Genomic DNA, 24,457 nt, shown 5'->3' with positions numbered 1-24,457 from the left:
GTGATAAATGTACATGGTTTGGAAATATGTCAAGTTAGCAGTATATATATATATATATACATACTGTATACACTATATATATACATGATTAGCCAAAACATTAAAACCACCACTAACAACCACTCATATTGTGTGGATCACCCTGGTGCCGCCAAAACAGCTCTGACCAGTGGAGGCATGGACTCCACAAGACCTCTGATGGTGTCTTGTGGTATCTGGCACCAGGACGTTTGCAGCAGATCCTTTAAGTCCTGGAAGCTGCGAGGTGTGGCCCCCATGGATCAGACTTGTTGTTCCAGCACATCCCACAGATGCTCCATCGGATCAGACCCTAACCCCGCCCATCCACATGATGTCGAAGAAAACGTGATTAATCAGACCGGGCCACCTTCTTCCATTGCTCGATTGGCCAGTTCTGACGCTCACGTGTCCATTGTAGGAGCTTTCAGAGGTGGACAGGGGTCAGCATGGACACTCTGACCGCTCTGTGGCTACACAGCCCCATACACATCAAGCTGTGATGCAATGTGTGTTCTGACACCTTTCTATCATAGCAGCATTAACTTTATCACCAGTTTGTGCTTCAGTAGCTCTTCTGTGGGATCAGACCAGACAGGCTAGACTTTGCTCCACGTGTATCAATGAGCCTTGGGCACCCATGACCCTGACACCGCTTCACCTGCTGTCCTTCCTTGGACCACTTTTGGTAGGTACTAACCACTGCATACCTGGAACACCCCACAAGACCTGCTGTTTTGCAGATGCTCTGACAGAGTCGTCTAACCATCATAGTTTGGTCCTTGTCAAAGTGGCTCAGATCCTTCCGCTTGCCCATTTATCCTGCTTCCAACACATCGACTTCACGAACTGACTGTTCACTTGCTGCCTGATATACAGTATCTCACTCCTTGACAGGTGCCATTGGAACAAGATGAGCAATGTTGTTCATTTCACCTGTCAGTGGTTTTAATGTTGTGGCTGATTGGTGTTTATAGTTTATAGTTTCCACAAATATGTTTCACAAAACTATATAATTTAATTATATAAAATGCATATAATACTTTTTGACCATTGTCCAGCAGGATACCTCTACTCGACCCACATTCTCTAAATGAAGTTCATAAATGGAAAGAAAATGATTAAGATTTTCCTCCTGGTGCCACTTCTCCTGCAATATGTCCAACAAACTAAATCTCAGGGTGAGTGAGTGAGTGAGTGGGTGGGTGAGTGAGTGGGTGGGTGAGTAAGTGATGTTAACCACCGCACATTACTGTGCTATTTTGCTTTAACTTTTAGCTGCAAACATTGAGCAGAATTTTTTTTTTATGTATTTCTGTCAGCGGTCCAAACATGTATGCCCCAGCCAAGCTGCACAGAGTGCCTCAAGAGGCCTGGATGTGCATGGTGCAAAAAAATGGTGAGCAAGCATTGAAATCTAAGAAGCTTTCCCCCTCAAAGGTGAATATCAAGCAATTTAAGTAGTTCCTGTGTTTAAATATTTCAAACTGCGAGACACTCTGCGGACAGGGCTTCCTCAAACCGGGGGAATCGAGCGAGCGGCGCTGTGACACAGACGAGTCATTGACCAGCAGAAGTTGTGACAAGGCAAACATCGTCAATCCTCACGCAAAACAAGAGGAACTGAAGAACAGCGACCTGAGCAACAAGGCCGACAATGTGGTCCAGCTTAAACCGCAGAACCTCCAGTTTGCACTCAGAGTCGGTGAGCTACAAAACTGAAGTTGTTCCCGATTTCAGAGATTTTGTTTTAAATTCAAGACAGGGAAGCATATTTTGTTTTAAATTACTTTTCTATGGGTTTTAGGAGTTCCACATACTTTCAGAGTATCGTTCAAAAGAGCTGAGGGTTATCCTATTGACCTCTACTACCTCATGGACCTGTCCTTCTCCATGAAGGACGACTTGGACATGATCAAGAACTTGGGTCAGGATATCGTCAACATTCTTGGGACCTTCACCAAGGACATACGTATAGGTGAGTTCAGATTTTGCTCAAAAATGACAAGTCACCCGAGTGAACCCCTTGATGTCATCCCAATGTGTTCATCTCCTAGGTTTCGGTTCCTTTGTGGACAAGGTGACCCTGCCCTACGTGAGTCAGGTGAAGGCGAAGAAGAACCACCCCTGTCCCAGCAGAATGTACAGCTGCCAGCCTGCCTTCAGCTTCAAAAGCATCCTGGGTCTCACCAGAGACGCAGCTGATTTCACACGGGAGGTGAGCAGGCAGAGGATCTCCGGTAACCTGGACTCCCCAGAGGCAGGTTTTGACGCCATAATGCAAGCCGCCGTCTGCCAGGTAAAACAGATGCCACATGGATAAACACATACTTCTACCCCCTCCCTCCCGCCCCGCTCCAACAAAGCCATCCATTCCAGCCTTTTCACTCTGCACCTCTTGTCTTTTCCCCTCGTTCCCTCTCATTGTGTGTCCTTTTCTCCGGCGCTTGTTTTACCATCTGCACTTTTTGCGCAGGACGTGATTGGTTGGAAAAATGTGACAAGGATTCTGGTCTACACATCAGATGACACATTCCACATAGCTGGCGACGGACGGCTCGCTGGTATTTATGAGCCTCATGACGGGAGATGCCACCTCAATGGCAGCGGCTTCTACAATGGAAACAGATTTGTAAGTCATAGTCAAGATCAGGGCGGATTCAAGGTTACAGTTTAAAAATTGTGTGTTATCAATCATTGTTATATTTGCGTGTTGCTTTGTAGGATTACCCTTCCATAGGTCACCTTTCCAGAGTCCTAACGGCCAACAATATCCAGCTTATTTTTGCCGTCACCAAGGAAAGTTTCGCAGCTTACAAGGTTTGCGTCGAGGACGTCCTATCTCAGCGCAGCTTACAGGTGATCTTTATCAGTCCAAATTTTAATCGGATTCATTCATGTGTCCGTTATTGTTCGTAGGTACTGAGCAACCTCATTCCACAGTCAGTGGTAGGAATTCTCGAAAATGATTCCAGCAATGTGGTCCAGCTCATCTCAGAAGCATACAATGTGCGTATACCAGAGCTCCTTAACTTCGATTCACAAATATACCTCTGGGAAACCCTACAAAATGTGACAATGGAAAAAAAATCAATAAACTGTATATATATATATATTTATATTTATATATACATACTGTATATATATATGAATTGTGTATATGGAAAGCCCTCTCATGATAATAGCAGCCAATTCATGAGAGCGTAATTCACCTTCTCAGATTGCTTGAATACGACTGCTGTATATGTTTTTCTGTACTACACGCAGTCCACTACACAGATACCCAGACACACACTAGACCTACTAGAAGTACATTCTACATATTCTATCTCCAGAACCTACACTCCACTGTATTCCTGGAGCACCACGAAGCCCCACAGGGCCTCGAGGTGTCCTACCAATCCCACTGTGACCTCAGTCGAGACGGCGCAACCTGGCAGAAGAAGGGCGAGTGCGTGAATGTCAAGATCAATCAACAGGTTTGGTTGCGCCGGGTGGAAGAAAATGGATTTATGATATCTTGTGAATAACACTACTGACAAGTGGTATTTTGATTGAAAAAACCCCCAAAACAGCTAATAGGAACATGGCATCCTGTGAACAGGTGGATTTCACCGTTCGCCTAAACGTCTCTGAATGTCTTGCGGAGAAGACGCAGTTCCACCTGAAAGTTCAGGGCATCAGCGAGAGGCTGAAAATAACTGTCGAGACGCTGTGCGACTGCAACTGCAAACCCAAGGAGGTGTCATCAGAACACTGCAGCGGCCATGGCACCCTCAGCTGTGGTTCATGCAGGCAAGTCTCCATTTTGTTTTTTACTTTCAGTATTATGTTTTGGAGCAAAGAAAATGTGAGCGTGCTGCAAACACCCCGACGGGAGATATGAGGTGGTGACCAACAAAGGTATAAGAAGGACCCGTGGACATGTTTTTCTTCAGTTGCCGCACGATGTACGACCTCGTGGTCCGAGTCTGACTCCGGGTCAACCGCGTGGTGTGTTTCTTAGCTGTGACTCAGGGTTTCTGGGTCAGCGCTGTGAATGTGAACAGACAGAGGGCACGGCCTCGTTGGACGCGTTGTGTCGGCAGAATGATTCGCCTGAGCTCTGCAGCGGCCACGGCAGCTGTGAGTGCGGAGTGTGTCGGTGCCGGGGCAGCCACAGCGGACAGTTCTGCCAGTGTGATGACAACAACTGTGAACGACACAACAACGCGCTCTGTGGCGGTATGTGAGAATCCACCCATCCATCCATACATCCATACATCCATCTATCATCGTATATACAAACCAAACAAATGTTTCTATTTCAGGAAATGGGAGATGTGACTGTGGGGAGTGTAAGTGCTCTCCCGGCTACACAGGCTCTGCGTGTCAGTGTTCCACTCGCACGGACAAATGCAGAACAGGAGCTAACGTGACATGCAGCGGGCGTGGAAAATGCCAATGCAACCGGTGCCACTGCGATCAAGATTTTGGCGATCTGCACTGCTCTGCAATTATCAATGCTTGCAGTAGGTTTGAGTGAGTAGAGCGTCTTTTAAAAGACTATGTGTGCCAAGTGTTCATGTTAGAAATTAAATCCTTACTTGTCATGCGATTCCCAACAATGCAAGACGAATAGCAAGGAGTATAACCATAAAGAAAAGGGAGTTGTAGTTTGTGACTGAATATACATGAAATGTGTGACTTAAGATGAACTAAACACACAGTTCCCTTTGCCAGGAAGTGTGTGACATGCATATCAAAGAACGAGGCAAAGGGTGACGTGCAGGAAATCTGTGAAGAGCAGTGTCACCCGGCTCAGCTGTACAAAGTGTCGGGCCCAAAGGACTTCCCCTGCAGCAACGAAAGTTTAACGTATGAAGTGAAGCTCTCCCCTGACGGCAGCATCCAACTGCACTACACCGATCTGCCCCGTGAGCAAGCGTAGAGAACTTTGATTTTGAAAGTTGATAAAGCGCAGACACACTGGGCATCTCTTCATTCTAAATAGCCGCTCTTGGAAAGCAAAAGCATCCTGTCTGACGCTCGTTCTTGCATTCCCGACAGGTTCTATTGACAAGACCTACGTGATCATTCTCAGCTCAGTGTTAGGAATCATTTTCATCGGCGTGGCAGTGATCCTGATCTGCCGACTGCTGCTGGAGATGCACTATCGCAGAGAATACCACAGTTTCCTCAAAGCACAGGAACAGACCGTCTGGAGAGATGTGAGAGAGAAAAAAAAAACTGATCACAGCCATGACAACTGTAAAGGTTGCCATTTTAATGGGGCTTTTGAGTCACCCATATGATCTTTGTTATCTTTTTGTTTCAGACGAACAACCCCTTGTTTCAAAATGCCACTACCACTGTAATGAACCCATTGCACGACGACTAAGTAGTAAGTAAGTAAGAACTCTCAACCAAATGTTATCGATGCTCTTCCTCCGCCTTATCCAGAACACAATGCGTCTATTCAAGCTGTAATGCAAACCACTTGTTTGAATTTTATATTACTATACATTTTGTATTTATAGACCAGAGAGTTAAATACCTTTTTCTCTGGCAATTTTATGGAGTTCATGTATGGACTTCACTGTTATTATAATTACATGTGGAGACTAGTTTAACCTGTTTAACCTACATTACTTTGTCAGGAGCAACAATCATCTTTTAAGTGGCTTGTCTCTTGATCCAATTTTACCAACAGGGCCTTCAGATCAAGTTGAGCAGTTTATTGCTGTGTAATTATTCTCAAGTGGTCGAGTCTTGTCACATTCTGTATTAAATCATGACTTAAATGAAATGGCCTATTTAGAAAACGAATATAGATGAAAGGGAACTCACATCCCTCTCACGTTCTCAATTATGTTGGATAAATTTACAAGTCAAGCTTTTGTTGAGCTGGTACATTATTGCTTTGAGTGAGATCATGACAACATTATGCCTGAGATATAAATCATTATCATTTCAACATTTTTTCCAGTCTTTCAGTGTCTGGTGTCAGACATGAACGCAAACATGCAAGAGTGCATCACATGTCTTAAAAGTGCTTGTATTCTAATTTCTTTAAACTACATAATGAAGTCATGCACATCTGATGGTTTAGTGCCTCTTGCTTTTTAGATGATTTAAATGTGTTTATGGGCTGTAACATTTTGAAAAATGTCGCTGCTTAGATGCTTAAGTAGACGAGTCAATATTAATATTGGAAAATAGATAGTATGTATTTATTTGCCATATGACATCACTCCATCTCTAATGCACATTTGTTTACTTTGAACATGTGGCCTCTGCTCAAACAGTCTTTTGAATCACGTGGCACATATATAAAGTTAGATTCCACTGTTGCCTTCCCACCACCATTTCTTTCTCCATTCTCATTTCCGTTTCCATTGTCCATTCATTCTTATTTAATTTCCAAGACTGCCAAACTCCACGCAAACGAGTCCTGTATTCAGTTCTGTTTTCGTTCTTCGTTATGAGTAGTCCCTAAAAAGTATTTTTTCGACTTAATAAATTAAGTGATGACAATAACGGTGTCTGCCTTTTAACTCGAACGCATCACGAAGTCATAACTGCCCTGGTCTTTGAGAGTGAGCTGAACGCACCACAATTCACTGGCGCCCTCTGCTGGACGTAATACCCTTCACCAGACACCAACGTATGGAAAATCCAACTTCAGAACAACAGTTCATCACACTGGTCAGGATCAGGATGAACTGTTGAAAATGCGAGGGGGAGAAGATGCAGGTTATCTATTCAACTACACGGTGTTCCTGTTGACTGCTGAACATTTCGTAAATTCCTCACGCTTTGTGGGATTCCCACCACATTGGACCGTTTAACAAGGCGCGCGCCGCCGTGTTTTTGGGAACGTCGCGAGTGTCGATGTTCTCTTCCGGTGATATTTGAGCCACGTCATGCAAGCGCTTCCTACGAAAGTGAAGAGATCACCCCGTGGGAATATTGTTTATGAGCGTTCACGGCCGAAGACGACGCAGACAAGACAACTAGACGAGGCGAATAAACAGTCAGGGCTCGCGTCGCACTAGGGGAGCAGAATTACCACGCGATCACTTCGATTTGAATGACGAAATAACCCTCTCCATCTACGTCATAGAGCCTATTTTGTATTGGTTGAAACCACATCTTTCAGGCTTTCCCCATAGAGAAAGTATTCAAAATCTGAAAATTTAGTAACCAATAATTATAATAATAATAATAATAAAAAGGTGTAAAACTCGATTTTAACTGTAATTGTAATGACTGAACCCAGTCCGTGCTCGGGCTGTTCCGCTCTCCCTCCAAATTCCTCATATTGACGCTTGGGCCGAGCTCCCCGGACGCACTCATACCATGCGCCGGTCGCGTCAGTATCAATTCAAATAGGGCCACTGTGACTTTCATCATACAGCCTTGTACTTGAAGCATGGCGGCACTCCTCCCGGGGACCCAAATTGATCAAGATGTATATTTTTTCCCACATTAACATTTAGCGTTGCTACGGGGCGAACGTGAGCCATTTGAACTACATCTCCCAGAAAAAAAAACCCACATCCGGGACTTCCCGGAAGCGCCTCCCGATTGGCTCGCACTCGGGAGTCCCGCTTTCAAAAAAAGCCTCGGAGCGGGCGCCCCGGCGTCAGGAGCAGCAGCGGCCGCCGCTCGTTTGGAACCGGGCGCCACGCGTCTCTAAACGGATTCGGCGTTCGCCCTCCGCTGCGACGACCGGCAGTGAGGTACGCTTCGGCTTCGAACCCCCCCCGTTTGTTACGCTATCACGCGTAAAGCGAACGCGGAGGCTTGCCCGGCTGCCGCGGAAGGAGTCCGCCGAATTCCACCGGCGAGCCCCGGACCCAACGACCCCGCGGTCCACTCCTCGTGTCGGAAGACGAGGAGGTCTGTGTCGCTGTTGACTTGTTGGTTGAACTAACCGCCACGTTAGAGGCGACGTCTCGTTGTTTCTCAAGCCAGTTGCGGCTTCGTGCCTCCACGAAGTCAATGCCTACAAGTGACTCCAAGCTGGACCGGAGGGAAGGCTTCAAGTGGGAAGTCTCAAAGATTTCAGTTTTGTTTGGGGTTTCTTTTGTGTGTGTGTGTGTGTGTGTGTGTGGGGGGGGGGGGTGCGCGGTGTTTTTGTACTTCACGTACCAGAGATCCATGACAGTTGTCGCGTGTGTGACGTCGGTCGGTTGGCAGCGCTGGAGTGGCCCTCCGTCCACATTCACTGGTTGCGTTCAGGGACGGACGACCACCGCGCTGACACGTTCAACTTTTTTTTAAGCTTGTTGTTCGTTTGTTTGTTTGTTTGTTGTTTATGTTTGCGCGCAATCGTTTCAAAATGAGACGGGGACACACTAAACAAGCCCGATGGCGGACAGACGGGCATTCGGTCTCCTCCCAACCCCGATCCCCCGCTAAACGAGAGCGATTAACGGAAGGGTCCGCGATTTTCCGACACGGTCGGCGGGCGTCCGTCGGCCCGCTCCAAACGTCCCCGCGTGTAGCCACAGCTCCGCCCGGCCTCTCTCCGCTGGACCAACCGCTGCTCGGCGATGGAAAAACGCGTGCGCGCCTTGTTTTGTTGTGGTTTTCTCTCCACCCGGGAACGTCGCCACCGACACCCAGTATCTCAAGAGTACCGCAGGTGCGAGGGCTTTCATCGCTGGACCAAGGGCTCAAACACCTTTTAGTGTTTCGGCGATAGACGCTTATTCAAATGGAAATCCATGATTGTGGCTTTATGTTCCCCTGACTCAAATGACATGTATCACTTAATGCTGACTGATTAAATTAACCCAAACTGAGCCCATTTGTGTAGATTACTACAGGTGCTAATTTGCCTTCGGCAGACTCCAAACGGTTTAATTCCAAAGATTGTTTTCAGCTCAAGCAAGGGGCACATTTGTTCAAAGTTATTTTATTTTTTTATTTTTTTCCCTGTTTTTTTTTTTTTTGAATTGCCCTGTACAGGTTGCATAATGAAGTGTCTAAAGGTTGATGATTATGTCCGAAGGACAGCGTCCCTGAAAGAAACCTGCCTTTTACTTGACGAGCTTGAGGTGAGCGTGAAGTTATTCACTGTTTGTCCACTTCCATTTCACATGCTGTCTTGAGATTGAGTCATAGTTTATGATGAATTCACTTTCTGACATTACCCCCCTCCCCAAATGTGACAGGACTATTTAAAGAAAGGCCCTGGGCTCCAAGGTCGCACCCTAGGTGACAGAATCATCAGGGCCTGCAACCAGCAGCTTGACGTCGGACCACCACCTTTGGACCATATCGGCCAGCTGCTTAAATTAGTTGAGGTCGCCCTTTGTTGTTATGATGTCTCTGGCGAGCACGTTGCCCAGACAACTCCCCTCTACATGGAGAAGATAATCTTCCACATTGTCAAGAAACTAAGCTCTCTGAGAGTCTACACTCTTAGTTGTCATTTGGGAAGATTGCTGTATGGCAGGCTTGATCGTCAACAGCAGGTGAGTGTGAGTGTGAGAGTGTGTGTGTGTGTGTGTGTCACATGACTGACTCTTTGCTGTGAACATTAACTTTTTTTCTTTCTCCTCTCTCTAATGATAGACTGAAGACTTGAATGTGCTTGCTCGTTGCTGCTTCGCTGTACTTTGGAAAGGGCCGTCTGTTGCAAAAGATGAGACTACCCTGCATCCCAGAGACAAACTGCACTCCCAAATGCAATCTCTGATGTTCCTCCTGTTGATGGACCGGGACAATACAGTGCCCCTCTCCTCCCCCAAAGCTCCAGTGTACGCAGAGGACGCCTTTACCATGTTCCAGAAGGGCTGTGGGACACTGACCAAAGAAGACGCTTCCTTTGTACTTCAAGAAACTCTCACTGTCTTCCACACCTGTTGGCATACAGGAGCAGATGGGAGTGGGGATCAGCCTTATTTACCAGCACTTTGTGTCGTACTGACGACGGCAAAGCTGCTATGCAAGGCAGGCTACTGTGACCTGGCTTCCAGTCTGATTGACGAAGCTGAGGGCAACTTCAGACACTGCGATAACTATCGTGGTACAGCCTTGTTGCTTGGCAGATGGGCTGTAAATATTTACTGCTCTAAAAACATTGAGACCGGCCAAGTGTTGACAGAATGTGCCCGAGCCCTGAGGTCACTCCCATCGACATTGGGGCACCAGGACACTCATGCCGTCCTGGAGGGGTGCAGTCTGGTGGTGTGGGCTGTTGAAGGTACTCGGTGCAAGAGGATGAGTGGGTCTGTACTCCTGGCCTGGTTTTCATTTCTAGAGGAACACCAGGAACTAATAATGAAAAGGCTACAAAAGGTGTGTGTCCTTACTTTTTAAGACAAAAGACAACTTATTGATTTCATTCAAGTTGAAGTGTGTTTAAAGGGGGCTTATTATGCTACTTTTGAATAAGTTAATATAGGTCTCCCGAAACACATTCTGCACACCTATTCCAGGGCGATCTGTTCTTGTTGGTGGCGCTTCCCTCCTGAGTCCCCTAGTTTTGTGAGCCAATGGGATTTGAGCTTTACTTCCAGGTTCCGTTGTATATAGTCCGTGAATGCTCACTGATTTCACCTTATCGGTCCACCAACACCTGTTCGTGAACAAATTGGATCCAGTGGCTGGATTTTGACTCACATTAGATGTACAAGGCCTAATTTATCGCAGCTTGCAGTGTTGTTGTCAATACTCCATGCTGGGATTTTTTGTTTCATGTAAATGTCAAAAAAAAAAATACATCCACAATAAAAACACACTATATTTATTGGTTTTGTTGGGAAAATCGCACGGCGGATCATGTGCAGCAGCCTACAGTATCTACCGCGTAATTTATTAGATACACACAGCAGAATTGTTTTTTAAATATTTTCATTTCCATCATAGACAGTTGGTATTAATTCCTCTTTCTTTTAAAAGTTTTGTGCCTCTGTGTGAAACGAACGGAGCATTTCCCGGCTGTGCTTGTTATTCTGCAGCTGTGGGTGTAGTTACTCCAATGGGCGGGGGGTTCTAATTCTACTGAGGCACCCAAGTGACGTAGGAAGGGATCGCAAAGCTTGACGGCTTGTTTCATCACATGCTTTCTGAAACAGGCAGCTCACAAAAAACTGACTGGGTGGTCTTATTACACAGTTTCACAAGCGCTGAAAAAGTGAGTTTCCTAATAGGTCCCTATTAAAACAAAAACAAACATTAAAAATATGCTAGGCTGTTTCTATGCTATAAATTCATGCTACTGCTCAGACTTTTGAGTGTCTTAACTTGTTTCTGACCAAATGAACGATGTGTTTTATTACCACATAACAGAAAATGGCATCCCAGACTGAGGAAAACGGACTTCAACAGTCGCTTTGCTTCAGCATGTACCATGGGTTTTGGTTTGCTTATGAGAGCATGCTGGCCTCAATGGTAAGACACAGAACTCCACAGAAATAAAAGCAAGTGAAATTTTTAATTTTACTTTAGTCAGAATAGATGTGAACATACTTTTTTCCCAATGTACCACATCAGGCTATTGGTAGTTAAAGCACTTATTTGAGTTTTATTTTTTATTTTTTCCTTCCTAGCTGGAGAACAGTGAAACACTGGAGAGAGTGCTGTTGTACTGCCAGGCCACAGCTGCACGGATGATGATAGAACTACGCAAACTATCTACTGATGACACCTTCATCAATGCAGGTGACGCTCAACGACTCAATAAACATTTAATAAGTTTAATTTCTGTTTTGAAATATTTTCTGGAGTCCTTTTGGCATTTTTTGTGGAGATATTGAAGGAAGTATAGCTTGGCTCATTTCACACTGCTGTTTGTTGATGTTAAAGTGACCGCCGTGAGCAATTTGGTCTGTGGATTGTACAACCGGCGCTTTTACGACCAAGCCTTCATTCTGGTTGAGATCCTGTGTCAAGAACTACGCAAGAAATGCCCTGCCTCCCTTTCTATGGATCGAGTGAGTCACCTGTTGAATTGTGTCAGGTTTTCACTTTTAAATCCAGGCTGTAACCTTTATTTGTAACGGCTTGTTATCTCAATTGTGTTTCGATTTGGACCTGCAAATTGTACATTCAGTTATGCCTAGTTTGCAATTAGTGTACGACCATAAGGGAAAAAATATAAATATATTTTTACGTGTAACAATTTGTCATTCTGGTGCTTGTCATCTAGTTTAGCCGACCGTTCATGCTAGCCGTTCAGAGTTCCCGTCGCGGCGGCCATCTGGAGAGAGCGTTGGACTGGATCATTCTGTGGTTGAAGGCCCTGGGTCCAAACATATTGTCTCACATGGCTGGGCCCATCTCTCTCTGGGTGAAGACGAAGGCTGACGCGGCACGCACCAACGAGGAAGGGATCCAGCTCAGGTACTGACACATCCCTGAATTCAACTGGTTAATACATTTTGACTTGTGTAGGTCAGTGATAAAACCTTGGCAAATCATTGAGGTTGGATAACAAACGTTTTTGTTTATCATGTATATTATAGTATGTTGGTTGAGAAATGTATACACTATAGATTTGGTTGACTTCATTTTGTTTCTGAGACCCAGGTTCTGAAGTTGAAATATTATGTAAAAAATATATTTTTAATTTGTCTGTCTAATAGTTTTTTACCTTGTCGTCATTGTGCCACTCCCAGGACTATACAGGATGGTTTTGGTTCAGATTGTCCCGATGAGAGTGTGATTCTGCGTCTGTTGGAGGAAGAGCTGCGTGCCTACAAAGAGTTGACCGGGGACACCAGCCAGGAGCGTTACAACACACTCTGTGACCTGCTGGAAATATGCCATGAAGAAAGCAGCCACACACACCTGCGTGCCGTCTACCTGTGCGAAATGGCCCAAGTCGTGTGTTTCCAGGACTTCAGCGAGCAGACTGACTGGTAGGAGCTGAACCTGGTGGCACTACACTTTTCGCCGTATTTGATTTGTTGATTATATCCAAGATTAGTAAGCCATGGTGACCATCCTTGCTCACAGCCTGTCATGTGTTTTTATTATTTCATGCTGCGCAGCATGGCGGTTGATTTTATCCACGAAGCTTTGCGGCTACTGGAGGAGGAGCCGGAGACGGCCGATAATGTTGACCGGTTAAAGGATGACCAAGCCCACGCTCTGCTTTGGCTTTACATCTGCACCCTGGAGAAGACCCTGCAGGAGGTTGGTGCTGTCAAGTTTTTCCCCCACAAATCCGAGTTGTGATGTAATAAAGATAATATACATACATCAGCAAATTATCATTGTACGGTATGCTAGTTATAGGGGTTATCGTGGTAACTTCAAACCTTTTGTGAACATGCATTAAAATGCTGTGGCATTTGGTCGTTGTATCAGCTAATGAAACCTGGAAAGATGTGGCAATTTTGGGTTTGCGTCCCAATCCCGAGCGGGCGGGAGAGCAGGGCCAGGTTTAAAAATTTGCATGTGCCATTGCAGTGGTTTATTTGAAGATTTTCAAGAAACGACTTTTCAACATTGAACACGTGATGAAAATCGACCCTGATCAAAATGACTACCTTATCTTGTAACGGATGTTGGTGTGATTGAATGAATGATTGTCTTGTGTTGCTTGTTTAGGCCATTGACAAGGAGAAGAGGCTGCAGGACGTGCGTGAGCAGCCGCAGTCTCTGGTGACTCCCATAGGAACCAACGACCTGGACTATGAAGATAAACTGAAGACCCAGGACAGCACCGCCGTGTACGAGGGCCTGCATTTTAACCTGGCTGCGCAGAACAGTACGGGCCCCTGGTTCATATTCTGAAAATAATCCATTTGGCATAATGTTCACAAACGATAGCCCGACATGTTTCAGCTGCACGATACATGTTTGCTTATTAGATCATATTGGTCAAAGTCTGAATCTCTAAATGAAGCGCCTTAATCTTGCTCTACAAAGTAGCTTTTGGTTACAATTATTTATCCTGCCTAAACTTGAATGTTGTGGCTGTTGTTTGCTTCTCCTCCCCCTCAGAGTTTTGCCAGCCTCTGGAGAGGGCCATGGCTATCTGGTCTTCTCTTCTGCAGCACCAAGACCTGCCATCTGTCAGAAACCCCAAACAGACCTGCAGCTCCATCGTCCTCACTGCTGCACTCTTCAAACTCATGGGCAAGGTATATACACAGGCTCTTTACAAAAATAACAAGGACATGAAATTATTTCATCCTCGTCTCTTTTAACGCCATAGAAAAGAGATCATACGTTATCAATAAATATGTAGATTATGTTTAAGTGGTTGCGACGTTTCTATTTAGCTCTCCATTATTGACACTGGCTAGTGTTGGTGAGTGCTTGATTTATCACTGGTGTTCGTTAATTAACTCCAACCGTGTTTTTATTTTGGAGAACAATTGCGGGGAAAGCAGGAAGTCAAATTGGACGATGGAAGCCGTTTAAACCATTAGCTTTTCTCAGTCTATAATCATGCCCTTGAAATCTCATTCTGTGCCATTCTTTAATTAATTTTAAGAGTATTGTGTGAAGTGTTTTTTTCTCTCCTCTGTGTAGTCTCTGAGGGCTCTAGAAGCTTACCAGCAGGCGCTTGGGCTGGCCCGTCACCTCGCTGATCCCCAAGGATGTGCGAACTCCCTCTGCCAATCTGCTATGCTTCTCCTAGATCTGGGATCTCCTGAGCTAGCTGAGGTAATGCTGAGTGTGAGTGTGAGTCATATGTTGTGATATGATAATTGTTGATGGGATTTCTGAGCACAACAAACTCTCGTTGTAGGACCAGCTAGGGCAAGCGGAGCAGTTCCTTGCAAAAGACACCACTGCTGAAGGTCCTTCACCTCTTGCTATGCTTGCCATTCTACTGAAAGCTCAGTGCTGCTACAGCACTGGACAGGCAAGCCGATACATGCGTCCACGTAAAAACGACAACGTTTACCTTAAACTCCATGTAGATGTGTTAATGCGAGGAAACGGTGACCTCATATTTGACAGAAACTTACTAACTGCCTCTTAATCTCACCTGTACCTCAGGTGGTAGATGGGGTGCCGTATTTGTGTGAGGTTCTTAAAGAGGTGAATGAGCCGAGGCAATCCAAGAGCTGGTACCTGCTGCGGGCTCGAGCGCTGCAGACCTGCAGCTCATATCTCAGCCTGGACACGGCCGAACTGCCACAAGACCTGCGCCAGTGTGTCACCCAGCACGGTTAGCGAACACTCTCTGGTCCCAGAGACATTGGCATTTGGGTTTCCTGCAAATTAACTTTTTGTCTATTGTGGGTACAGTTAATGACATTGTGCAACAAGGTCTTAACCTTTGCGTTCATATAATAGGTTTTACCAACCCCCACACTGCCTTGTATGAGAGTCTGAAGCTCTTCAGCAGCCTGCTTGTCACTTTAGTGGGAAAGGGAATATTTGGGACTTCCAGCAGTAGTGCAGACATGCGCTTCATTGACCAAGGTAGGTGTTAATTTACTTACCTTTTTATCGCTGTTGTTAATGGCAAACTGCCATTCTCCTCTACTTCTGGTGCCTGGTGTCATTGTTTTTCTCTCCCACTGTGTGTGGGGGTAGGGGATAACCTGGTGGTGAAGTGGCAGCTGCTGTCCGAGCTGCTAGGATGCTCTCTGAAGATGGTAGCTGCGAGAAGCAGGACTGGGGCCGTGCACGACGCCAAGCTTCAATGCCTTGAAGCTCTGAAGTTGGCCACCAAGCTTAAGGCCGTCAGCCAGTATGTATATGTACATTTGACATATTGGCTGTATTGGTCCCTTTTGAATCTTCCAATAAAATCTTGTTTTAAAGGGAGCCTATGCTACTTTTTACACAAGTTAATATAGGTCGCCCCCAAAACGCTTTATTGTTTTTATTTTTTTATTGCTGAAAATGCCACCCAAATCATGCATTCTAGCCATTCTAACATGGCTCTAACCCATGCTGTTCCAAAGCAGGCTGTTTTTGTTGGGAGGAGCCACCCTCCTGAGGCCCCTAGTTCTGTGAGACGATAGGGTTTGAGTTTTACTCCGCGTTCCGTTGAATGAAGTATGTAAACGTTCACTAATTTCATCTCATCAGTCCGGTAGGGGTGTAATGGTTGACTGAAGCTTTGCTGCTCATTTTAAGTTAGTATAGGCTGAGCTGCTGCGGAAGACTCACTGCTCTAACGTTACAAGTCATTTTACTTTCATGCCCTTGAACCCTGTGTGTGTGTGTGTGTGTGTGTGCGCGTGTGTGTATAGAATTTGCTTATTTTCATTTATAATGGAAAATGAATATCTACATTAAACAAATGTTAAGCGCTGTATCAGATAGTATCGTAGCCCATGTATCGGATCGTCTTATGAGGGAGAGATTCACACCCCTGCAGTCCACCAAAATCTATTTCTGAACAAATTTGAGGTGAGAAATAAGCAATCCAGTTGCTGAATCTTCACATAGTAGATGTACAACGCCTCATTTAAAGTTTTGTTCTGACATTTTGTTGCAGACGAATCTGCATCCATGTACTATTTCCTCAGTAGAATACGTCTGGCCACAACCCATTCAACACCCGACCTTGCCAGGGTCGGGCCAATCACGACCATTTATCTAATATCGGGTTTGATACAATGCAGAGGAGAGCCGTTGAGGCATTTTCTTACAGTACATTACGTAAACTGTTGAATCTGCTATCACGACAATATTAAACAATCTGGATGCTATGTTTTCTCTAAAAAGCTTTTGTTGATAAGAAAGATGTTTTGCTGTACTTCTGATAGGGTTTGGCGAAAGTTAAATTGACCTACTCACTTGCTCAGCGCTACGTCACACATTGATATATTAATTTACGTTTAGATTTTATTTTTACATGTTTATTTAGTAGGTCTGTCCTACTGGGTCTGCGCCGGTTGGTGACACCCTTTGGAGATCGAAAAATGAATAGAGAGATTCCAGACTAATACACATTTGCGATTGAGTCGATTTGCCAGGTTAGGATCAGGGGGTACGCAGTGATTTCATTTAAATGTCCAAAATTTAAAAATGCATCTACGATTAAAAACCTTGTTTATTGGTTTGTTTGGAGAAACGGGTTGTCATATTTCACAGTTTGTGTGTCCCATCAGAGACCCAAATGTATGTACACAAGCATTGAAAGGGTGAGTTTCATAATAGCTCCTCTTTGAAGCCCAACAAAGTAAATGCCATCTAATTGGTATTTACCATTTCTCATATATCCTTTAGATGTGCTGAGCTGTTGGTGGTGAAGGCAGAGCTAGAGTTGATGAAGGGGGAGCGAGAGGAAAGCGGATTTGATTTGGACAGCGTCAGGAACCTTCTCGAGCTTTCTACAGGTAAGCCAACTTCATCCGTGTGACTGAAGATGTTTCGCATTCACCAAGCTAGTAAAATACTTTAAACATTTTTTCCTCACAGATTTTTCCAATAATGAACAGAAGGCCACGGTGAAAATAAAGCCGAGAAAGGGCCGACCAGCCCCGAAGTGTCCATCTCCTCTGCCGTGCTTGGAGGACGACTGCAGCGGTCTCCTCAGAACCAGGAGGTTCCCTAAGGAAGCGGTGGACACGGACCAGTGCAGCTCCCCACCGCTGAAAGTTCCGCCCCGCTCCTGGCTCGCCTCCCTGGGCCATGACGGCGACTGCCAGTGCCGCTGCTGTTCTGAGCCCAGTCTGGGCCACGTCACCGCACGCTGGGCTTCTGTGAAGGCTGCTCTGGTGCTCCTGCTGGATCCCACTGAAGCTAAAGCCTTTCGGCAGCTTCACAAGGCTACGTTAGCCCGCTGCAGGAGTGTCACCGCCAAACTTGCGACAAAACTGGCCAAGCTCTTTCCCCATGCTGGCCCTGGCAAGACCCCCCCTGAACCTTCTCTAATGGACAATGTGGTGGGCGATGCCTACCTCCGCATGGTGCTTGCTGGGCTGGAGCCCAGGCATGAGAAGATCCACGGATTGTGGGATATTCTGAATGCTGGCCTGGCCTTTGTTTCTTCCAAGCCTTCCCTGGAGCTGAGGCCTCTGAGAGCCGGCTTCCTAGCCGCCAAAGCTGTAGCGTCTCTGCTGGCACTTGCTGCAAAGAGGACCTGTGCCCCAGAGGAGCTCTTCTCCGACGCATGGATGTGGAATCCATGCAAAGACATGCAAGTGCTCAAAGTGAAACCCAAGAAACCTCTCCAAGACTCGCTTCAGAACGCGGTGGTCAAAGACCCTTCCGTTACCAGCAAGACAAAAGCACCGAGAGGTAAAGTTGCAGCTCCCAAGATTAAAGTGACAAGCTCCTCATCATCAAGCGGAAGGAGCCTTTTCCCCATGACACCGATCATGTTTAAACCCACTCAAGCCAGACAACCTGCTGGGGATCTCAGCTCTTTTGATTTCGTCATAGAGGAGCCCACTGTGGCCTGTACTCCTGTGCACAGGGTTCGAGCCCCTCCCCGGGTGAAGAAGGGGCTGTCAAAGGCCACTCCTACTCCGCAATTCCATATCTATGAAGAGTTGTCTCCAGTTCAAGCTCCTCCCACTCCAGCAGCTCCAAAACGCCTCAGAAAAAGCCGTTTTAAGGTATTTCAGGAAATCTTTTCAAAAGAGCCAGTTATTCTATTAAAAACAAAGCCATGTACCTTTTTTCTTTTAATCTCATTTGTAATGTATGACTCGTGATTTTTATTTTGTTTTTATTTTTTTATTTACCCTGGACATAATGTTTTGATGCAGGTGGAATTTAGTGACGAGAGCGACACAGAGGCTAACCTCCAGGCAGAGCGCAATGTCAAAACGGAGACCGTGAAACGTGCGCCTGCGGCGAGGTCTATCCGCAAGTCCAGAACGGCCCCGGAGCCGCCTGCGCACGAGGCCCCTCCCAAAACTCAGAGCCGGCGTAAGAAGAGTACTGCTCTCCCTGCGTCCGCCTCTTCTGGGGACGACGGGGATGCCGGACCCCAGCCCGCCCCGGCGAGGCGGGGCAGAGGAAGGAGGATGCTGAAAGAGACTATGAACGAGGAGCCGGAGAAAATGCGTGCCATAGAAGAAGAGCAAAGCGGAACTCTTGACAGTAGCATTGAGTGTCTTCGGACGTCAGACGCTGAGATTGACGAGAATGCTGCATCAAGTATGGACACTATTGCCATTTGCACAATTGAGGGTTTGAGACAGCTTACACATATTGGAATATGAGCCAGTTTTGAGTTGCCGTGTTAGAAACTTAATCTCCTTATCTGCATTCTCCGGTGTCTAGACACGGAGGTCCTTCGAAGGGACCTGTGTGGTGATTTAGAGAGAGTCACTCTCTCGAAACTGAGAAGCAGAGGCCACGTGATAGGTCTGCAAGATCCCTTGTCTACTTCAGACACCTGGCCAGGTAAGCATCGCCCTGCTCGGTCACTTAAACCCCGTCTCCATCAACTGCAACACAGCCATGTTTTTCAGTTGTCTATTCCATAAGAGATATTCATGTGTGAAGTTGTATTTCACCGTATACATGAATTCCATGTTAAAAAAATGGTGCTTCTGCATTTTCGAAAGGAATGCCAAATACGGTAAAATTTGCTTACGCTAGTTGTCAGCATGACAAGAAATAATTGTGAATTCCATTTCTCATATTATCGTCTCAAGACTTTAATTATAGAGACCATAATAAAAAGCATTCTCTCACTCTCAACATTCAAAACTCTGTCAGTCGACTGAGATTCTTCAAGTCGATGAGTCTTTTAATTAAAATTTTATTAAAAAAAATGTTTTTTTTTTAAATTCAGTCTGTGTCCTTTACAATAACAGGATAAAACAGATGAAAGCTTACATAGTACACAGGGACATAGTGCACAGGGACACACATTTCAATGAGGAATTATAAAATAAGGGGAGTTGTTGTGGCGCGCCCATTGCGGGCACCTCATCTCTGGCGTGCTCATCGTCTGTACCGCCAGGGAGGGAGACGGGTGCGATAAAATGCGGCCCGATCGCTCCCCCCCCCCCCCCCCCCCCCCCAGGATGGCTCCCGAAGCGGCCACCTATCTCGACTTCAAATATTCAAATTTGACTGACAAAATTGTGAGTCGCCCTACACTCGTACCTCGTACCTCATCCTGTTTCTCTCGTTTCCCCTTTCAGACACTCTTTCCTTGGAAGCTATTCAGTCTCTGCTGCGTTGTTCCTGGTTGGCCCTTCATCACTCCCCCCCATCAGCCCTGTATCCCAGCCTCTGTGGTCTTCTGGCCTTGACCCTGGGACAACAGGACCCGGTTACCACAGCGATGCTCCATACCCAGTCCCTGGGTGTCACTAACCGTCATAACATGATCAGGCATCTGTCCAGTCAGCTCAAGTAAGCATTTGTCACGCCTTCTCTCTTGTATATTGGTCGTATTTATTCTGATGCTTTGAAACGTTTTAAGTTTTGTGAAAAATGTCTCCATGACCACCATTGTGATTTTTCCCTCTGACTCCAAACAGGAACCTGAAGAAGACTTCCAATGCTCTTGCAGATAAGATGGCCACTCTGACTCTAGATGAGCTTTCAGCAAAATCCGAAACGCGTCTGAAGCACAGATTTCTCGAGCTGGAGAACCTTTTTTCCTTTACTGCTACCAATCCTGATACCTTCCCCCAGAACCACAGCAAGGAGTTCATGCAACAACTTCAAGACCTTCCCTCAGGTAAAAAAAAAAAAAAGTTTTTATCAGGACAACACAAGTAAGATGTGCCTGTCATATGCTGTTACATTTAATTACGATCTTTTCATACAATGTTATCTCATCAACTGGTTATTAAACGGGCATGCTCTTGCTCATTTGGGGCATTTTGGCCAGCTTTGGTGCATGTGGTGATGCAGTGAGTAGTCATGTAATCACTAGACTCGGGGCAATCATGCAAAATCCCAGTCGCTGGGGGGCAGCGACAGGCGATATATACAATTTTATCGGGGGTGTGAGTGCGGTGCGGTGTGCGCGCATAGGACGTAATGTAATGTGGCAAACACGGTCTCCCCGTTCCAGATTGCGGGGTTTATTATTATCAAGTAAATTATTTACACAAAAACAAAGTAATTTGGCTAAATTAAGAGATGAGATAAGTAAGTCAGAGCTCCTGCCCCATGGACTCCATGGTGCCCTTCTTATCGGGCACGCTTTAAAAAGAAATGTTTCAATTTGATTTTATAAATGCGTGTCGAGGTAGCGGATTGTCTGGGCGAGATATATTCATGAGGAATTCCTCATGAACCTCGAACCTTGGCACACCTGCGATGTGCGCACAGTGGAGTGCAGATCACGGGCGCCCAGACGGGGTGTCTCCCAGTGATCAGCGCCGCGCTGTGCTGCTTAGTTTGCCCAGAGCGGCAAAATGCCAAGAACTGGAGCTGGAAGTCCATGTACCTTTTTATTTTTATTTTTATTTTTTATTTTTTTGGGGTGCACCTGTCCCTCGCAAAGCCTCTGTATGTGACTGTAGAAGGAAAGTGAGACCCGATCACCTGTGGTTACTGCATAGCTCGGAGCGGAGAGGGACAGACACCCCCCTCTCTCTGTGTGTCATCAATGTCAATCGCGATCAATGGAGTCGATAGATGATTTAACCGAAAATCTATCCAAGCCTAGTACCGACCACGCAATAAGCCCCTCCCTCTCCTCTCACTTAACATCCACTGATACCCCGTGCAGTTGTACTTTATCATGCACTGAGGCGTAACACCGCCTTGCTGAGGTAAATTGGGAAGTGCCAGAGTAATAATGAAGCTCAAAAATGTGACCGTAACATTAACATGTAAAACGTTGGTGATGGAGATGCACCGATCGATCGTCCACTGACCGGAATCGGCGCTTTTCAGCTTGATCGGGCATGACCAGTGACCGGCCGATCACTGTCAGATATATCAGTGTGCCAGCCAAATTAACAGCCTGATACAGTGCTCATGTACTCGTATTCGTGAAAACGCTCTGATTCTCAAACCCGATACGAAAGTAATGTAACCAAGTTGCGTCGTTGACGCTCGATGAAAACAGTAAGAAAATGTCAACTGTTTAGAGGTTCTTCAAGATTCAAGAGCCTTATTCGTCACATACATAGACATGCTTTCATACATATATTCAGTGAAATGTCAAAGGACTTCAAGGTAAACAAAGAAGATTAGATAAATGGTGCATCTACCGCTGTCACTACAGCGACGCATCTGCTCTGGTTCGTAGTGCATGAGCTCTGCTCGTGATGAAAGGTTCGACTACTACTGAAACCCAGGTGTTACCTTTCCCGCTAATGACAAATGCCAGATGTGACCGGTGTCGTTAAGTGAGGAGTACCTGTGCTGTATATACTCAGCCATAGTATCTCGCATACGGTGTGATTACAGTATGAATAACTGATGGAGTCATTTAGCTGCAGGAACTCAAACACCACGCAGACACCCAATTACACTGTCAGGGTATTTCAAATATTTTCCCAAGCTTGGCAGGTCTGTTACTCGATGCAAGTAGACCATCATGTAGTGCGGAATGTTAGTTATTCATTGAGGTGCATGTGCTAGGCTCGAAACAAACCACATCTGGTTTATTTTATACAATTGAATCTGTGACTCTGTTTCCTCGTAGCCTGGGGTCAAACCCAACCGGAGGCCTCAGAGTACCACAATTTCCGAGTAAAAATGCTAGTCTATAAAATGGCTGATCCATGAATTACATCCAGGTGATATTTAGTTTTGTTCATCTGACCCCTTTCCTTTCCAGGTGTGACTGTGTGTGTGCTATCCGTGGTGGGAATCAAACCTGGGGAGACTGGGGACACCATACTATTGTCCCGTCTTGAGAGGGGGTCTCCTCCCGTCACTGTTCACATCCCCACATCCCACCTGCCGGTGAGCGGCCCAGCGTTTGGTCTTGATAGAATGACAATAAGTAACTGAAAAGCTCAGCAAATGACCCCCAATATGTTTAATGCTTTACTCATTTCGCCTCCTTGGTTGAGAAATTAGAATTTGTGAATTCCTCTCATTTTTTTTTTTTTCATCCTTCTTCTGAAGGATCCTGTCGGTCGGCTGGTCCAGGAGATGGACTGTATCCAGGCAGAACAGAAGGTCGTGAGCTCCATCGCTGAGAAAGCCAAGTGGTGGGAGGGCCGCAGGGCGCTGGATTCCCGTGTGGAGGTAAATTCTACCTTTTTTGTTTACGTTTTATTTTACCCCAAAATAATAATTAAAAAAAAAAAAAAAAGGATGGTGTTTGTGTTGGCGCCCCTACAACCTCGATGTTGTTTTGCTGCCCCCCCCCCTTGTTGCTTTGGGATTCAGCATTACTTTTAAATCATTTTTACACAGGAAAAGTGGTTTGCCAGCAGGGGGAACCATTATGGTCTAGCCCTGCGCCCCGACCACCACTCAAAGCACTCTAGTGCGAATACTTCTTAGTCACACTCACGGCGTGTGGCCGTCTGGGCCCCACTCCGTCATGCAGTTATCAGGAGAGTGAGGGGCTTTGTGTTTTCTCCCAGGGCGATGCGCTCCACCTCATGGGCTGCACGCTAGCGATCATCTCTGAGGACATTATGGAAAACAATCTCAACCATGAGCTCCCTTGTATCTTTCCTCTCAGCGCCTGTTAGAGAAAATGGAGGGCCTGCTGGGCTGCTGGAAGAGCTGCCTTCTGCCGCTGACCTCTGACCCTGAGCTGTCCACGCAAGCCAAGCGCCTACACGAGGCCTTGTCTGCCCAGGGACTGGACGCCAGCGAGGAAGTGCTGAAGGTACTCTCACCCTCCACGAACAAGTTCAACCCCGTACACTGAATCAGAAACAGAATCATCAGTTGGGCAGTAGCTCACGGTGTCGATGTCTATTCTAGGTGGTGCTGTCCGGATCTCCTTTACTTTCCAAAGAAGAACTCAGAATGTTTGCTCTGGGAGTTTCCCAGTGGGGGAAGAAGGGAGATGAGCTGCTACAGACCGCTGTGTCTTACCTGGCAAAGAGAGAGGAACCCAAGGGCCATTTAGTTCTCATCCTGGACAAGGTTTGCTTCTTTTATTTTTGTCTCCCTCAAAATAAAGCTGGGCCGGATGCACCGTAAATCAGTATATCACAGTGTTGCTTGTTTGACAATATTTACTGATGATTCTTTTGAGATCTGAACCATGACGAAAACTTCAGTCAAAATGTGACCAGTTGGATGCTGGGATGCTGCTCTGTAATAGTTTGTCCTGTCGCTGCCGCAGCATCTCCAGAGGCTCCCATGGGAGAGTATCCCCTGCCTGAAGCCGTGCTCTGTCACCCGCATGCCCTCACTGCACTCACTCCTGGGACACTGCCTCCAGAAGAGGGTGAGGCTGGAGAGTGTTTTCTCAAGATGCTTGGGAGTTGATTGTTAATGGCTCTGTATAGCCCAGATGACAGTGTGTTTGAATCAGAATGATGCAATCGATTGCCTAATTTAATTCTCCTCCCTCAGTCTGAGCCCCAGGGCATCCTCACACAAGGTGTGGATAGTAAGAAGGTGTTCTACGTACTGGACCCTGATGCCAATCTGGGAGATACTCAGGAATGCTTCA

At 46.1% G+C, this 24,457-nt stretch overlaps 3 protein-coding genes across 3 annotated transcripts in view; 2 read left to right on the top strand and 1 right to left on the bottom strand.

Moving 5' to 3' along the window:
* LOC307230489 (zinc finger protein 385A-like) overlaps positions 1–24,457 on the bottom strand; it is a 187,547-nt gene that overhangs the window by 121,187 nt on the left and 41,903 nt on the right. The window lies entirely within an intron of this gene.
* itgb7 (integrin, beta 7) lies at positions 1,351–6,067 on the top strand (the record flags this gene model as incomplete). Its single annotated transcript, XM_080001142.1, has 15 exons — positions 1,351–1,404; positions 1,528–1,723; positions 1,826–1,996; positions 2,076–2,317; positions 2,495–2,650; positions 2,743–2,838; positions 2,938–3,027; positions 3,354–3,497; positions 3,623–3,813; positions 4,025–4,242; positions 4,329–4,539; positions 4,741–4,934; positions 5,068–5,228; positions 5,336–5,405; positions 5,711–6,067. The coding sequence occupies 14 exons, from the start codon at positions 1,351–1,353 to the stop codon at positions 5,396–5,398; spliced, it is 2,187 nt and encodes a 728-aa protein (XP_079857268.1). The 3' UTR covers positions 5,399–5,405; positions 5,711–6,067.
* espl1 (extra spindle pole bodies like 1, separase) overlaps positions 7,789–24,457 on the top strand; it is an 18,135-nt gene continuing 1,466 nt past the window's right edge. The window contains exons 1-29 of the mRNA XM_080001141.1: positions 7,789–7,902; positions 8,977–9,065; positions 9,183–9,485; positions 9,586–10,311; positions 11,305–11,406; positions 11,565–11,676; positions 11,821–11,948; positions 12,164–12,357; positions 12,633–12,875; positions 13,008–13,152; positions 13,570–13,729; positions 13,966–14,105; positions 14,500–14,634; positions 14,720–14,836; positions 14,974–15,145; positions 15,274–15,402; positions 15,517–15,673; positions 17,164–17,273; positions 17,356–18,497; positions 18,651–19,044; positions 19,171–19,293; positions 20,043–20,256; positions 20,385–20,587; positions 22,649–22,776; positions 22,942–23,064; positions 23,510–23,659; positions 23,758–23,922; positions 24,125–24,229; positions 24,358–24,457. The exon at positions 24,358–24,457 is cut by the window's right edge and continues 16 nt beyond it. Of these exons, the coding sequence (XP_079857267.1) occupies positions 8,985–9,065; positions 9,183–9,485; positions 9,586–10,311; positions 11,305–11,406; positions 11,565–11,676; positions 11,821–11,948; positions 12,164–12,357; positions 12,633–12,875; positions 13,008–13,152; positions 13,570–13,729; positions 13,966–14,105; positions 14,500–14,634; positions 14,720–14,836; positions 14,974–15,145; positions 15,274–15,402; positions 15,517–15,673; positions 17,164–17,273; positions 17,356–18,497; positions 18,651–19,044; positions 19,171–19,293; positions 20,043–20,256; positions 20,385–20,587; positions 22,649–22,776; positions 22,942–23,064; positions 23,510–23,659; positions 23,758–23,922; positions 24,125–24,229; positions 24,358–24,457 (6,001 nt within the window). The 5' untranslated portion in view covers positions 7,789–7,902; positions 8,977–8,984. The remainder of the gene's footprint in view (positions 7,903–8,976; positions 9,066–9,182; positions 9,486–9,585; positions 10,312–11,304; positions 11,407–11,564; positions 11,677–11,820; positions 11,949–12,163; positions 12,358–12,632; positions 12,876–13,007; positions 13,153–13,569; positions 13,730–13,965; positions 14,106–14,499; positions 14,635–14,719; positions 14,837–14,973; positions 15,146–15,273; positions 15,403–15,516; positions 15,674–17,163; positions 17,274–17,355; positions 18,498–18,650; positions 19,045–19,170; positions 19,294–20,042; positions 20,257–20,384; positions 20,588–22,648; positions 22,777–22,941; positions 23,065–23,509; positions 23,660–23,757; positions 23,923–24,124; positions 24,230–24,357) is intronic.

Source organism: Zeus faber (genome assembly GCF_960531495.2).
Source record: "Zeus faber genome assembly, chromosome: 5".
Taxonomy (NCBI): Eukaryota; Metazoa; Chordata; class Actinopteri; order Zeiformes; family Zeidae; genus Zeus; species Zeus faber.
The sequence above is the reverse complement of the archived record's forward strand: the minus strand, read 5'-3'. Positions and strand labels throughout refer to the sequence as shown.